This window comes from Mixophyes fleayi, chromosome 7 (assembly GCF_038048845.1).
Source record: "Mixophyes fleayi isolate aMixFle1 chromosome 7, aMixFle1.hap1, whole genome shotgun sequence".
NCBI classification, from domain to species: domain Eukaryota; kingdom Metazoa; phylum Chordata; class Amphibia; order Anura; family Limnodynastidae; genus Mixophyes; species Mixophyes fleayi.
In genome coordinates this window covers 53,278,920-53,296,196 of record NC_134408.1, presented here as the reverse complement: position 1 = coordinate 53,296,196, position 17,277 = coordinate 53,278,920, and the positions used below count along the sequence as shown (strand labels likewise).

The window sequence follows — 17,277 nt, the reverse complement described above, 5'->3', positions numbered from 1 at the left end:
ATAAAAGTACAACTCCAAGTCTCAAAGGCTGGTAGTGACTTTTTTCTTGTTAATATTGCCAATTTATGTCTGTGACAATTAAAAATTATACCACATTCACAAAACTATGGATTTCTAAAATAACATTCTAAAAAGGGGGAGATTCAATTAGAAAACGCGGCTGTGGAATTTGACAGAAAATCTCTGCTGACTTTTTTTCCCGCAGCTCAATTTGCGGCTGAAATTCATAGCATTGAATTGAATGGAGATGCGGACCTTAATAACGAGATTAAGCCCTGCCCCCTCCATTCAATGCCGTGAATTTCAACAAATGCGGGAGCTCTGTCTACTCTTCCGGGAGTCCGCGAGGACTCCCCGAAATTCGGATGCCTCCCGGGAATTCTGGGAGAGTAGGCATGTATGCCCTAATGGTAATTTTTCCAGAAATACTGTACCGGTAGTTCTTCCTTATAAAGAAAAAGGAAATTGTTTATCCATCACTTTGCAGGGGCTACAACTTAAGCTGGGGAATATGGCATAAAAATAAAATACCAGGGGTAGATGTATTAAGTTGCGATTCTAGCAAATCGCTGATATTTGGCATTTGCTAGAATCGCTACTTAATACATTTACCTCCAGATGTCTTCCACTCCTTGGTGCCAATAGCTTTTTGTGCAGGGGTTTGAAATGTGCATGCTACATCACATAACTGCCTGACATTTAAAATAAAGGTGTCTCAAAATCACACATGTGAACGAGCAATTCTTAAATGATCAGACTGATTTGTATTTACAGCAGTTTTGTGAAGTTGAAAAGAACTTTGTTGATACTTTATGCAAATTGGTATAACTTTTTATTTATTTAAGACAAAGTATGGTGTAAAATGGATAGCTTTCTACTTTAATAAAGATATTAAAGTCAAAACATAAAATTCTACATGAGAACAGTACTTTTGTAGTACTTCATATAGATCAAGATAACCATTTCTAATGCACATTATGTATAGTGCCAACAACACAATCTGGTGCTCAGCTGCACACTTTTATCTCCCCTGCCACTGGATAAATCGGTACGTCTAACAATCTTAAATAGGGATGAACTATCTGAAATTTTTGGATACAGTTTTGGCATTAAATCTAAATTCAAATTAAAATACAGCCATATTTATAAGAGTGCTGGATTACAACTCAAGTCCCATGGTTCAAGAAGTGAATGAATCTTAAAACAAAAGAAATTTGGTCAATCCTGTTACTACCCATGGATGCATTGGATTTTATTGATAGGCGATACCTATGTGTAATAATAAAGAATCAATAATTGTTCAACAATAACAAATGTAAAAAAAAAATCCAAACTGTGTGAGCGGGAGTCGGTGAGGTTACAGATTTATGAAGTGATGATATGTCCGGACCATGTCTCGTGCTTTGTTCCCGGAGCCAAATGGGTGATTACAACGTCTACAGCTTGATGTTTCTCATTTTTGGGAGGAATGGTGCAAATTTTGTAAGTGACTTCATCTCCTTCTACGGGAACGTACTCCCCTTCAATACTGTTGATGAGAACAAGTTGTTTATTCCCTTTATACTTAATCTTAAACTTTAAGTATTTTTGCATGCATTAATTCCGTTACAAAATATTAGAAAACCTATTTCAAAAATCTTGATTAAAATAGAGTATATTAAAATTCAACATTATAGAATCAAAATACAGCAATACTTTTCTATGTACATATGCAGTTTTAATACATTGGAGCCTAAACTGCAGCATCGTTGCTGTAAAGAATCACTTGTGATTACTACCAATAAAACAATAGGAGGGTTTTAGAAAATATATAAAACTGATGAATGAATATCCAATAAGACAGATGAAATGGCCATTAGCTTTTCAGTACTGCATAGTTTACATTGGGGTTTTCTACCTTAGGAGCAAGATTGTTACTACATTACTATTAGTTCTCATCACTGGACTAATTAAAAAATACAAAAAAAAAATTGCACAATGCTCTTGGGGAAAAAAAGTAAGAATGGTCTATGCACTGTTATATATTATCAGTATGGATATTGTAAGGATGTTCTCTGATGATCTATGGCACAGTCATTCTTATAATGGTACAGCACTTACTCCGAGATATGTAGAAAGATATCAGGTCCTCCATCTTCCGGTATTATGAAGCCATGTCCTTTAGCACGGGAGAAGCATTTGCAGACTCCCTTGTAGACAGGCCCTTCAGCTGCCCGTACAGTACTGTGAAAAAAAAAATTGAATATTAAAGAGGATATGGCAGCAGAAATATATCAAAGACAAGGCTAGGGGGAGTGGTTAGAATGTAGCACAGTTTTTTTTTGGGGGGGGGGGGGGGGGTTTGGGCAGGGATTTAAGTGTTTTTTTACACCTTCAAGTGACCAATGAAGCATGTAAAACAGTACAGCTGGTTCTTTAGAAGCTTTGATATCTACTTATATTCCAGGTAATGCAAGACTTGATCAATTTCCTCTTATGTTCAGACATATGGTCATACACTGAGCAACTTTTGAGGTGGTAACTGATTGATAGGTGAAACATAAATGAACAGTTAACAGGTTTTCTGTCATTAGAATGGAGGAATTAGAATTAGAAGGGCCTGCATTCAGATTCTGCAGTTGACAGGAAGTGGGACTAGTCCAGTTTTGGCTAACCTGTGACACCCCAGGTGTTGTGAAACTACCAGTCCCAGCATGCTTTGCCAATATATAGCAGCTTATTGCTGGAAGGGTATGCTGGGACTTGTAGTTTCACAACACCTGGAGTGTCACAGGTTAGCCAAAACTGGACTAGTTGCTGGCAAATAAAATGTAAAAAGAAATGAGAGCGAAAAAAAAAAGTTAATTGCATCTATTTAGTATGACATTTTATCTTGTGAATACGTCCCAGTCACAGAACTCCTCAGCAACTTTAAATAGCCTTAGAATTTAACAGGATCGGGTGTGAATTTGTATATAAAACAAATTTGGAAAATATGCTCAGCTCTGGTGAATCAGGATGCTAAAGAGTGACCAAAAATATTATCTTTCACTTTGGTGTCCATTTAGGACAGTCCTGCTACATCTTGCAGCCCACCATTAGGTCAGCACTAACCCCACACATTAAAACACCAGTTTCCACAATTATAAAAGCAGTGAGCCCACACATATCAGCAGTGCTCAACTATTATACCAGTAATATCCAGCATGACAACAAGTTATTGGTAGCATTGTCCACAATAATACTAGAAGTTACCGCCATTATACGTACAATTGTGCTTGCCATTACACTAGTAGTATGCCAGCACTATACAAGCTGTGCCCATCAATATTTTGGAAGTCCACCATTAAACTTGCAGTCTCCTACCACAGTACAGTACAAGCATTGCTCATTATTGCACCAACAGAGCTCACTATCAGCAGCGACCTGCTATTTTAAAATAGTGCCTACCATTAGGGGAAGGTATGACACGTGGAGAACCGGATACTGAAACCTGCATATACATACTACGCAGGTAAACGGACTGTCTTGGGAAATTTGGGTTTACATACACCTAAAAACACACCTATATATCCAGAGAAACCATCGCCAACTCACTCCCTCTCTGGCCCTAGAATATAATCTAACATTGGCTGCAGCATGCAGTTGACTATCTACAAAACACCATCTAACATTGACTAAGACAGTGCAGTGTTCTTCCAAGCACCTATTTCCTGGGTGCTCCATCCAGCTGTTTTTACTTGCAACCTGGCTCTTTGAGCCCACCAGAGTCCTATTATAATAGAATAAACAATTGTTTCTACTGTTAGAACAGGCACTATGTGAGCACTAGTGTGTGTGTGTGTGTGTGTGTGTGTGTGTGTTAGACCACTGACCACCAGTCTGACCAGTAATGGCAGGTGTGGGCAACCCCCTCCAACATTTTTCAATATTATTGAAATTACCACAACTGCCTCCACCCAGCTACTTCTTAATGCCACTCGGCTGGCAACATTTTCTGGGGAAAACACTGCAGTGGAAAGAACACAAAACAATAAGGAGGTGGTAATAAATAATTTCTGCTGTGATGCGATTAATACGCAACATAATTATTGTTCCAACATTTAAATGTGTTTAATGTATTTTCTATCTTTTAATCTAAAATATAAAGTTGCGATTGATGTCAAACTCAATGTAATTTAAATGTTGGAAATGTTATTCTGTTTTCAACTGCATGAGAACATTTCTGGTGTTATTTCAAACGCTACTTATAAATATTATCACTTTTTATACACCAAATAGCCAGTTCACAGAGATCATAAAGGAACCATTCTGTACAGGTCTAGAGGAATCTGAAGGACAACTGGTAATCTTAAGGAACAATAACCAAAGGAATCAACCAAATGGCATGTTGAGTTCTTGGGGGTACTGTAACTGTATCTTTGTGATGGCATTGCTTTTTACATCTGTACAGTGTATAAATTGTTCACCTTTGGCTTTGGCAACCTGAGCATTCTGATAGAAGCTTCAATTGGTGCTGTGGAACCACAGCTAATGCATCAGAAAATCTTAATTGCCAACAAAAGATCATACTTGCCAACTCTCCCGGAATGTCATGGAGACTGCCTAAATAATGGGTGAACTCCCGGACTCCTGGGAGAGTCAGGCATACTCCCTGATTCTGAACCAATATGAAGAGTGGTTGAGGTCATGAAAACACTGTTAAAACGTGTTCTATTTCCATGCATGGATTCCTATGTAGGTGGGCATTTTCAAGGGGACTAGGGGCTAGATTTACTAAGCTGTGGGTTTGAAAAAGTGGGGATGTTGCCTATAGCAACCAATCAGATTCTAGCTGTCATTTTGTAGAAAGTACTAAATAAATGAAAGCTAGAATTTGATTGGCTGCTATAGGCAATATCCCCACTTTTTCAAACCTGCAGCTTAGTAAATCTTGACCTAAGCTTCAATAGACTGACAGTAAAGACACTCATGACTTCAGTAATGGAGTCAGACATGCAAAAGACACTTGTAGAATCAGTAGCTGTTTTCTTTAATGGGAGTCAGTGGAGTGCCCATTCACTGTATTACAAATCAGGTTTGTTAACTACTGAAATTTTTTTTTACTGACAATTTTGTTTACAAAAATACTGATGCCTATAATATTTTATTAAGGCATACTTTTCCTGTATTATAGTTTGAATGTGCTGATGGCTGCCTAACTTTTTTTTCTCTCTCTGCTCTCTGTTGAGTCTGAGAGAGCGTCACTTCACTTCAATGCAACACAACCCCAGAAGTGGGGACTGTGTGCACAGTCTGATTTTGGGATAGGGTGTGCACAGGGGCAGGGAGAGGGGAAGCAGCAGCAGCAATTTGGAGACAGGCAGTCAGAAAGCTGCAGGCGACCTGTAGGTATAAAACAAGGTGTGTTTCAGGGAAGGGAAGATGGGGGAGGGATATTATGTTTTTATTAAGGTCATTGTGTCTATAGAACATGGTACGGTTTAGCTCTGTATGATATAATGCGCCATGGAGCTAGACATCCCCCTACGGTAAAGCAGGACACGCCCCCTGTGCTTTGCATCAGCTGTTAGTTGTATAGTCTCCCTGGAATGAGTTTTCAAAAGTAGGCAAGTATGCGATAGATACAGACATAACAGAGGGATAGGCCACGATCAATAGAAAGTTGAAGTGTGGTTCATTTTTTTTAGGTTTTTTTCTGGGATGGGCGGGGGTTAGTTGGCGACTGCTATCCCATACAAGACTGCCTATTTTATTTTAATCTCTCCCTATTTACAAACTGTCAATAAGGGCAAAATTACAATTCCAAGACATCCCTGTAAAAAAAAAAAAATAAAAAAAAAAATAAATCAACATCATTAAAGAATGCAACTAGGAAGTCATCTAACCCCACTACATAAATAAAAACACACCAAAATGTAACCTAGCAATTAATCTTGGAACACTGAACCCTAATAACTCCCCACCCAATCTTTCTTCTTAAAACTATAAGAAGCTCTATTCCTCTGTCTGACCACACCAACAGAAACAGTAGCAGTAAAAACACAAATAGCTAAGGTAGTAATCGTTAGAAGTGGGAGACTCTGGTAATTGATGCCTTCTTTAATAGCTATATTAATAGAGGAAACTCCCCTGCACTATGTGGGTCAGATAATCTGAAAGAGGTTGTTCCTGTGGATCCTGTTCTCAACATTTACCACCCTCTACGCAGGGTTTATTAGACAGCTGTAAAATTTGAAGAGTAGCATCATGGAAAGATATTGAATCATGTAAAATCCAGATTGTAATCAAGGTCCCAATGGATAAAGGCTAGTTTCAGTCTGCATGTGATAACCTTTACTGGTCAGGGATACTTGGCAATTTGTAATAGCCTTCATAATTCGAATAGAAATCAGGTGAGGTTGAGGACTAGACCTGGTTAACAATTATCTCCTTTGTTTGGATTCCATACATTCTGATCTGCTCTTTTAAATTGAAATCGTCAGTTTGCATTAACTTTCTCTAAAAGGTATTCAAAGACATAACCCACACAGTAGAAGGGAAGGAAGAAAAGATATTCAGCAACAAGGGAGGTCCACATGTTATGGCTGATCTCTGGGGCTTAATAATCACGATTATAATGTAACAAACACCTTGTATCTGCTCTGCATCAGGTCAAATGAGCTGTATGGAGTCTTTGCCGGTGGCAGCTGCGGCCACAATCAGTAGGCTGGGAAGAAAAAATGACGTTCGTGCCTAGGTTTCCAAACTGTGCGCCGCGGCTCCCAGCGGCGCTGGGACAAGGGTGCCGTGGACAGGAAGAGGAAAAAAAAAAATTACCAATCCAGTGGCACCCGGGACCCAGCATCACGCCCGACATATTCAGTGAGAAGCGGAGAGAGGATGCTGGGTCCGTTCAAATAATTTACGATTACTGTATTCCCAGGAATCATCTGTAAACATATGTGCAGCAAAATATAGAAAACAGACTACCAATAGATTAACTTATAAGCAAAGTATTTTAGGGGTTTTATTTTCACTTTTTTGCTAAAAATTGTCTATTTGTTTTCCACGAGAATTCGTTTTAACTTTTTTCACCTTTAATGTGATCTTGCAACCAGACATAATTTATCTTGATTTCAGGCTTTACATCTAAAACACCAGTTTCAAGTATGTGTATACTTATTATAACCACTGTATATTAATGGCCCATATGGTTATACAACGTTAGGACACAATTACCCCATCGGGCTGGAAGAAAGATTAAATCTTCAGCTGTGAATTGGGTTCTTTAAATGTAAGAGCTGTGAAACTATGGAATGCACTCCTACAAGAACTGGTATTTGCAGATTGTAGCTAAGAAGCTGTCCAATACTTTCTTAAACCAAAATACCCAAAACATAATTGTCATTAACTGTCCTGTTGCCAGTATGGGGTCATGAAATAATTATTTTCATCTCTTGAACAACATAATTTTGTACCTTCTTATTATTATTAAAAGCATAAAATATTGCACATAACGGTTATGCCACTAGGTGGTGCAATATCTAAATTATACAGCAAAGCTGAATGCATGCTCTCATTACTGCTTTTGTAAGACTTGTTTTACACATTTGAATCTGCTGCAATCTGAAATTTTCCTGACACTAGCAACTTCTGCACGCCAAGATGCTAGAGGCTTTTAGCTCTGGGGTGGGGAAGGTCTTCGCTAGGAATGCAGCAGTAAATGCTGGTGGGGCCTCCTTCTTTTACGCCAATGGTAGTACCTGCAGCAACAAGTACCCAAGGGGGGAAGATAGATGAATGGTGATGTAATTACATGGGTTATATTAAAAACCTGCAAAAAATAAATAAATAAATAAATAGTGAGGTCATTTCTAAGGTTATTTACACTACTAACCAAAACCACCTGCATCGCACTGATGAAGCCAAAGCAGATCTGGTCTGCAAGTGGCTGTTCTGTGAAAGCAGAAGCCCGTATCATGCTCTAAAATCCAGTGTGTGAAGCACTACCCCAAAGGGCTGCCATGTAAATGGCAATATCCAGCTGTCCCTTCTCCTTCTGGAGAGCATTTTTTAAAATATTTTTCCAGGGAGCGCTGCTTTACAGCAGGGGCGCTGAGAGGGGGGAGTGGGTACTAATTACTGGGGCCCAGGCATGCTGGGGTGCCCGGGCCCGCACTGCAGACAAGCTTTTTTTTGTTTTTTTTGTCTCCCCATTCACCCAGCTGGGAGGGCGCGGGGCTAATCAGGAGTGCCCTGGCTGTCACTGAACTAATGGAGACAGGCAGCCAGGCAACAAATCAGACTGCTGCTAGGCTGCCTGACATTTCAGAGCACAGCCGGGGAGCTATCAGCCTCTGGAAATGGGTGAGTACAAGGGACTGGGGGGTGGGGGTGTTATAGCCTGGCTTTGTGTATATATGTGGAATTGTGTATGTATATGGCAGTATGTATGTGTATGGAATTGTGTGTTTGCATGTATATGGAATCAAGGGTGGAACTAGACTTTTCTTTTAGGGGGGGAGGGGGCGGTTTATAGATTAATCCTGACCCCTCCTTTTCTACAGCCATAGCTCCTCCTCTCTACAGACTCCTCCCCCTTTCCAGTCCCAACTCCTGTAGCCCATGTGCCTCACAACACTGTGCGATAGGCGTCTTTTTATCGTGAACAACTATGTAATTCCTTTATCTCCGTTTAACCTGGCCTGACTCCTTTGGTTCCCTTTAACCACCTAAGACTGTACAGCTGGCTCATCCTGCACAGGGGTTTTCACACATTCTTGCACATGTTACACTCCATGAATACACATACACTTAGCTATTTATACTCCAAATAAACAGAAACGTTCGCGTAGAAGCATAGACTTGCTAGCATTGTAGTTGGGTAAAAGAAGAACCTCACCAAATCCTAAAGGGACACTATTAATGAAGCACAATTTACAATATGTGTCTTTTATAGTTGCTGAGTATTTCCATGTCAGAGAGGGTAGGGACACAGTCAAGGACTTTTGTTCCTCAAACTTGTAAAACACAACAAAATGGAGGCACTAGTGGAATACAATGATGTTTTTGTGAATGCAGTCTTCTATATTTGAATCTACTTGAATGCATGTTAGAATCAGTATATACTAGAGTGAAGGTGTTCTACATTGTGTATTTGTACATGCGGAACAGATCCATTTATCTCCAAGTAGAATTCTATGGGAAAGTTGTATCAAGTCCATGAGCAGAATGTTTTGTTGTTTTTTTTGTTTGTTTTGTTTATTATAATTAATTTATAATAGGGACTAAACCAGTGATTAGCAACCTGACATATCATCATCATCACCATTTATTTATATAGCGCCACTGATTCCGCAGCGCTGTACAGAGAACTCACATCAGTCCCTGCCCCATTGGAGCTTACAGTCTAAATTCCCCAACACACACACACACACACACACACAGACACACACAGACACACACAGACACACACAGACACACACAGACACACACAGACACACACAGACACAGACACAGACACACAGAGAGAAAGAGAGACTAGGGTCAATGTTTGATATCTGCCAATTAACCTACTAGTATGTTTTTGGAGTGTAGCAGGAAACCGGAGCACCCGGAGGAAACCCACGCAAACACGGGGAGAACATACAAACTCCACACAGATAAGGCAATGGTCTGGAATTGAACTCATGACCCCAGCGCTGTGAGGCAGAAGTGCTAACCACTTAGCTACCGTGCTGCCCCTACATACTTCAAGGAACGCATGTGCCCTTCAATAGGGCTGCACATCCTTAATTTCAATAATTTAAATAGTCCAAAAACAACCTCGGCACCCCACACATGCTCCTCGCATGCTCCAAAATCCCAACTCATGCCACTCAAAGCACTTAGACCCCTACTAGCTGTAAAATACCCCACCATATGTACTCCTAAACTCCCCCTATGTCACTCAAACCTCCAAACAGCTCATACCTGCCCACAGAAGGAGGCAGAGCATGTGGTGCAGAATACACTGCACTCCCTCTTCTGCCTCAAACTGATTATACTACATGACCTCCCTGCAGTGTGCAAAGATGGTCATGGGACAGCCTAGCACTTCAAAAGCACTAGGTATGCTACCATGGGGATGGCCACACCCCCAGCATGACATCACACCCACTGTTCCAATTGAAGAATAGGCAAGTTTGGGAGATATATATATTTGTGGGATTGCACCTTAAACAGTTTTTAAAACTATTTTTGAACCTTATCGACAGGACGCTGAAGTAATTTTTTTGTTAAAGAAACATTTCAGTTTTAAATGGGACTCCACCTTTAAAAGTCATACTGCTTGTGTAATTTTACCTACCAACTTAAAGAAAAATGTGTAAACACAGTGTAGGTAACATTAAATAGTGACAAAATTACTCACGCAGAAAATGTTCTTGTACGTCTAGTTGGGAGGGGACTGGGGATGAGGTGTCCTCTCAAGGGAGATGGAGAGCGATCTCTAGTTCCACGATTCCCTGGTAAATTAAGGGTCTTCGGAGACTGTGGAGATTGAGGAGACACTGGGGAATTGCTGGTTGGGCCACTAACAGGTGAAGTTGAGTCAGATGACATTTCTGCTCCTTATCTGAAACAAATAGAACAAAAATAAAATATATCTATTTGCTTTAATAAACATGTTTAAAAGGTTACATGCATAAAAGGATCAGTCCTTGTTCAACAGCAGCTTACATGTGAACAATTCTTAATTAAAAAAAATAAAAAAACATCTGCACTTTACATCTGTATTACCACACAAAACAAAACATTAAAGTAGTCCAGATGTATTTTCAAATCTTATTTGCATGCATTGAATAGCTGTTCCATTGGAAATATAATATATAATTGTCTTTATTTACATAAAAAAAAAGCAGAAATGGTTTAATTGAAGATAGAAAATGCAGATATCTGCTCATTGTATGAACAATGCTTTACTTCAACTATTCAACTCAAGTATTTCCTACTTTGTTATTGAACGGCTTTCACATATAAACAAAGGTTGCCATGGTGATGTCAGTAAACTTAAAGAAAAGATAGACATAATGGTGGGATACTTAAAAACCGGTTATGAACACACCTCGAGTTTAAGTCACTGGATTATTAAATGAAACTAGAGCACTGTTTTAATCATCCATCCCCCTGTAGGTAAAGTGCAAGCTACCCTTCACACAATTCTATTATCCAGACACATTTTTTTTCCATTTGTGCTGCCTTAGATATATTTTTGCTGTACATATATAGTTGTAAGTGGAGGCTTGTGTAAAAATTTGATATGTGTTGGGCAATAGAAAGAAACAAATCTGCCTGAAGAATAGAGATCGGTGATGGTGAATATCAACAATTTACACTTGTAATTGCCCTCCAAATGGCAACCAAAAGTGTAGAGTTTTTATTCATTTACTGTGGCCGATGGGTAAGGCGACATAGTACAATTTGTGATTCAGACTTGAGTCCTCATAACGTGATGGCTTGCAAAGTAGTTCCGATCACATATGTTGTTGTGCGGAACATCCTAACTCTGCCCCCTAGAATTATAATCATTTCTAACGGTTATGGAGCCTAGCACATGCTCTTGCTACACAATCATTTTCCCTGTAGTCAATTTCACATTCTCAAAAGACTATGCAGTTGTAAAAATAGGGATGATTTTTTTTGAATGATGTGTAATTTTCTCATCTGTTTTTATAGCACAGAAAGATCAAAAATATCAAGTATTCGATCAATTAGTAAATCACAACACTGCTTTTTACATGCAAAAGTGGAATACTACACGTTAATCCTTTAGCAGGCAGAAACTCCTAAATAAAACTATCCGGTGGCCAGAAACAACAGTTATCCCACTTTGGCCATAAATGGTCGGGAATCAGAGATTTCTAAATAACTTTTCAAGTTATTGCAAAGAATAAATGTTAGGGGGGAAAACAAAAAAACAAAAAAACAAAAAAAAAAGCAAACAAAAAGATTCTAGATTACATAAATGTGCCCATTTGTAATATAGAGGTTCAGTAGACGTATCATTTAATGGGCTCATTCAAACATTTGCACTAGCAATATAAGTGAAACACATGAAAACAAATACGTACGTCACACACATTTTAGCAATGGATTTTTAAAGCATTTTCTATGCACTTTTACCAACACAATTTATTTAATGCATGACAAATAGGTTGTATTGCACTAGAAAATTTTAACCATCGTTAAAAATGCAATTTTGGTCCAATAAGAAACCATTCGTGCATTTGTCATGCAGTATTCTGATAGCGGCTAAAGTTTGCTACAGCAACTGACAAGTGTGAAACCCTGATAAATAAACATAACAGAAAACTTAAAAATGGCACCAAACAAATAACACAATAATACAATCAACCCTACTGAAGTGCAGGTAGCAGAGTCTCATTAGTTACCAGCACACCAATAAGAATTTTGTATATCCAAGTACAATTATAACATGAAATGGGATAAAATTGGTTGTAACAGAAGCTAAAAGGTCTTCACACTTGTGGAGTACATTTTCTAGGGATACTGAAATACTTTAAAACACTGAATAGAAGTACATAGTAAGCATTACAATGGAAATCAATATTCATTTGTAGTTGTAGACAGTAACCCAATAATAATAATAATAATAATAATAAAAAAAAGGTCTACAAAATTTTATTTTTTTAAAATATGATCAAAAACCGATAGAAGATTGTTCAAGGAAAATGTTCCATCTGTATTTTTTAAGCAATAACCTGCATGCTAGCCTACTGGTTCAATAAACCATTTCCTTATTTACCAATTTCAATTGTAATAATGTTTCACATGCAGGGTACGATATAAAAATGATAGAACAATTAAACACAAGAAAAATGAATTATCAATCATTTACTTTTTTCTCCCATATGCCTATTCATAATGGATTATTTAAGCATAGAAAGTAAGTAAACAAATTTATTAGAAATTCAAGGAGTTAATAAATGGATTGTTTGATCACATATTTTTGTGGCAAATCCCCCTTTCCAAGCTAGTTTATTAAGACTCCTTTGAATAAAATACAAACATGAATTGGAGAGGTAAAAGGAAGTCTGAAAGTAGTGTGTGTGTATTCATTGTTCATGATAATACTTTCAGTATGAACACAGCAGATGTGTATGGCTGTTAAGCATCATGTAGCATATGCTAGGCAAAGGGAAGGTAGAGCAACACCTAAAGCTTTCTCTGCAAGCAGCATCATCTGGGTGGATTTCTGTGTAGGAAAACCTAGCAACTGAGAACCAAATAGCGGAGGTAACTGGGCAGGGCCACCAAATGGCTCTTCAAATGTTTTAGGAGGGGGAAATAGTTACAAATACACTGAAGGTATGGGCTTACATTTCTGCATTTTAAAGAAGAAACGTTGGATATTTAATGAAAACATTCAGACACGGGTAGTATCCCTCTTCCAGTTCAACCATTGGATTTAATTTGTTGAAATCCAGAAATTTGTAATGTTACATTAACCACTGCTGTTAGCACTAATTAAAGCTATAAAGAAGTCTCTCCCCTCACCTCCATAGAACATCTTGGTTACAAAAGCAAAGGGGATAGTCAAAGCTCATTTAATTAACTTAAATTGTAACTCCAGACAAATAGGTTTCCATCTCCTGTCCATATCTTTACCAGGTACAGGGGCAAACGCACGATTTGTAGAGGGGGGATTCCACACCACGCCACCAGTGGGCGTGACCAGCATGCATGGGGACGTGGCTATAATATTAGACAGTGCTTGGCTGCTCTCCAACTCTTCCTATCCCTATAATATATATGGGCAATGCTGCATGCACTACTGTTAGGTACACGCAGCTCTCCCTTTTCAAGCAGAGCAGTGTGAAGCGGGGGCAGGGTCCAGCCACCTCAATTATACAATGCCCTAGGCTTGGAGGTGGGTTTCCGGGCACTAGGAACCCCCCCCCTCCCCCCTCCGTTTGCTTACGAGGCAATAGAGCTGCTGGGATAACAGGGGAAACCAACTGCATGGAATTCTCTGTATCTATTAAAACATTTTTTTTTTTTGCCAAAGTGTTAATCTATTAAACTCCCCCTCTGCCACCCTGGTAAGAACACAATTAGAATTGGTTAAGCTCCTAGTGTTAAGAAGTGACAGTGGTCCTTTACAAGGAAATGACCTGTCCTAGGCAGAACAGGTCTTTTACCTATCTTGACGTGCATATTTCATTAAGTGATTCAGATCAGTCCCAGTCAGATCTCATTTATTTAGGTGTTTTTTTTTTGTTTTGTTTTTTTAAAAAGACTAACGTAGCGACACGCAGCAGGTGGAAAGAAAGAGAAAAATGTAAAAAGCCCTGCAGAGGGGGAAGGTCCCGGGATAAACATTCAACCAAGCACTTCATTCAAAATCAGAAGGAAGCAGTAGTTTTTAAGCTGACTATACACCCACTCCTTTAGAAATGTGTTTTCTTTCCAAGGAACTCACTTCTGTGCAAACAGACCATTAAAATCCTTTTAACTTTGCAGGTCATTTAACTTTCCGAGACAGCTTAGATTAAGAGATTGTTTTGCCAAGCAGAAAGGTTTACAGTACTTTGATGCTCCATCTAATAATTTCTCTATATAAAAGGTACATTCGATTGTGTGTAACCAATGCTATGTCCTTTTTTCACAAGCAGCCACAATATTAAAACTACCTCTCTAATATTGTGTAGGTCCCCTCATGCTGTCAAAACAGCTCTGACCCATCAAGGCATAGACTCCACAAGACCTCTGAAGGTGTCCTGCAGTATCTGGCACCAAGACGTTAGCAGCAGATCCTTTCAGTCCTGTAAGTTGCGCGTTGGGGCCTCCATGGCTCAGACTTGTTTTTCCAGCACATCCCGCAGATGCTCAATCAGCTTGAGATCTGTGGAATTTGGAGTCCAGGGGCTAGATTTATTAAACTACGGGTTTGAAATAGTGGAGATGTTGCCTATAGCATCCAATCAGATTCTAGCTTTCATTTTGTAGAATGTAGTAAATAAATGACAGAGTAAATATAGCCCCAAGTCAACACCTTGAACTCTGTCATGTTCCTCAAACCATTCCTGAACAATTTGTGCAGTGTGGCAGGGTGCATTATCCTGCTGAAAGAGGCCACTGCCATCAGGGAATACCGTTGCCATGAAGGGGTGTTGTTGGTCTGCAGCAATATTTAGGTAGGTGATACATGTCAAAGGAACATCCACATGAATACCAAGACCCACGGTTTCCCAGCAGAACATTGCCTAGGTCATCACACTGCCTCCGCTGGCTTGCCTTCTTCCCATAGTGCATCCTGGTGCCATCTCTTCCCCAGATAAGCGATGTACATGCGCCTGGCTGTCCACATGATATAAAAGAAAACGCAATTAGTCAGACCTTGCCACCTTCTTCCACTGCTCCATGGTCCAGTTCTGGCGCTCACATTCCCATTGTAAGCGCTTTGGGCTGTGGATAGAGGTCAGGACGAGCACTCTGAATGGTATGCTGTTACGCAAATACTGTTTTGGATGTGCTCTGGCCTAGTCGTCTAATATATCCCACCCCTTGACAGGTGCCATTATAACGATATAATCAATGTTATTCACTTCACTTATCAGTGGTTTGAATGTTGTGGTTGATTGTTGTATATTAGTAATCTCACCAGGGGAGAGAGAGGTTCACTAAAATCCTCACGAGATAACAAGAACCTCGTTACCCATTCTGTAGGTAAGGGTGGTGGCGTGTTATTGACGCCTATCAATTAAATCATTGAGATTGAAAGACAGCGGTACACGAGACTTCAAGGTCTTAGTTTGATCCCGGTGATAGTCATTACAGCGACTGCGAAAACACCAACACTTACCCGGATATGCTCAGCGCGAAGCTGTCTTTTCCGAAAAATAGGTAATCCCGACTGTTTGAAAAAGAGACCTCCAACAATTGCGAGCAATGAATATCCCGGCCCCACTTTCAAGGGCGACACTATTATTCCTGCTCTTAGGAGGCTAATGAAAGGAGGCGCCGCCTGTACAATCTAAAAGCCTTAGTAAAAAAATTGTACAGCCGATATCTCCTTGCATTACCCCTTTAACAACACGAATAATAGTGTCACCTTTGAAACTGACATCTTTTTGTAGTGCTGGGATGTTCATTGATCGCAATTGTTGGAGGTCTCTTTCAAACAGTCGGGATCACCAGTCTGTCGCCAATGACACCTTTGCGCTGAGCACATCGAGGTAAGTGTTGTCTAAAGTGCCCAACCCTTTGATCCACCCATTTATACAAAAATGAGATTGATGAAATTAAAAATTTACTTAGCAACAAATTTGTTTATCCTATTACAAAAGAATCTTACAAAAATTACCCAGCGTTTAACATGTGAAGGCAAATATGTGGTGTACGCCATCAGTTGCGGCATGCTGAAAGAGAGAATGGAGTTATGTAGATCATTAAGAAAGCCACCCTGGTAGTGGATACTAAAACACCGCCTGTAGCCCGGCATTTCACACAGGTAGATCATAAAATAATTGATTTGATTCATGTCCATTGAACAAGTTCCCCTATTAAGACAGGGATAATGATGGGGGGGGGGGGGGGGCACTCATGATAAATTATTACTTCCAAAAGAGTCTTAATAGTCTTTCCTGCTATATACGATACAGATGTGGATTGAAATTAGGATCTATAACCTGACCATGTCCTTATATCGAGTGTTACATTAATCCCATGATCTAGAACAGGCCTGTCCAACCTGCGGCCCTCCAGGTGTTGTGAAACTACAAGCCCCAGCATGCTTTGCCAGTAGACAACCTGTTGATAGCTGGAAGGGCATGCTGGGACTCGTAGTTTCACAGCATCTGGAGGGCCGCAGGTTGGACAGGCCTGATCTAGAACTAGCTGGAAGACCCGAGTGGAATTGCTTCTTCATATTTGGTGCCATTTACAAGGCGGTGGGGGATTTCTGGGAACACCCCCTCCCCACCCCTTCCCTCACAGCCTGAGGTACTTTATGTTTGCAGTTGATGGATCCACCCCTGGGACCAGCCACTTTACAGCCTGTGTCTGCAGATTGTTTATCGTTTCTAGAATCTGCACTGTTCACAGCCCTCTCTCCACTGCTTTGTGTCACCGCCCCTTTCTCTCCCACTGACAGCACGTCTCATGTCTGCAGCAGCAGGACACAAGATACAGCACTGGATGAAGAAGTTAAGTGTTCTCATGTAATTGTGTCACAATGAGGGGAAGGAGCTTTTAAAGTAAGTGGGGGGATTTAATGTATAAGTACAATAGTTTAATTTTAAAATCGCTTGCAGC

At 39.7% G+C, this 17,277-nt stretch overlaps 1 protein-coding gene across 4 annotated transcripts in view; it reads right to left on the bottom strand.

Moving 5' to 3' along the window:
* Window positions 1–809: 809 nt before the first annotated feature.
* The window catches only part of CARHSP1 (calcium regulated heat stable protein 1), a 53,872-nt gene continuing 37,404 nt past the window's right edge, over window positions 810–17,277 (bottom strand). For all 4 annotated transcript variants that reach the window (XM_075179838.1, XM_075179836.1, XM_075179837.1 and 1 more), the window contains exons 2-4: window positions 10,373–10,576; window positions 2,101–2,223; window positions 810–1,528 (exon numbers count right to left, since the gene is read on the bottom strand). In XM_075179838.1, coding sequence (XP_075035939.1) covers window positions 1,366–1,528; window positions 2,101–2,223; window positions 10,373–10,563 — 477 coding nt within the window. In that variant the 5' untranslated portion in view covers window positions 10,564–10,576 and the 3' untranslated portion in view covers window positions 810–1,365. The remainder of the gene's footprint in view (window positions 1,529–2,100; window positions 2,224–10,372; window positions 10,577–17,277) is intronic.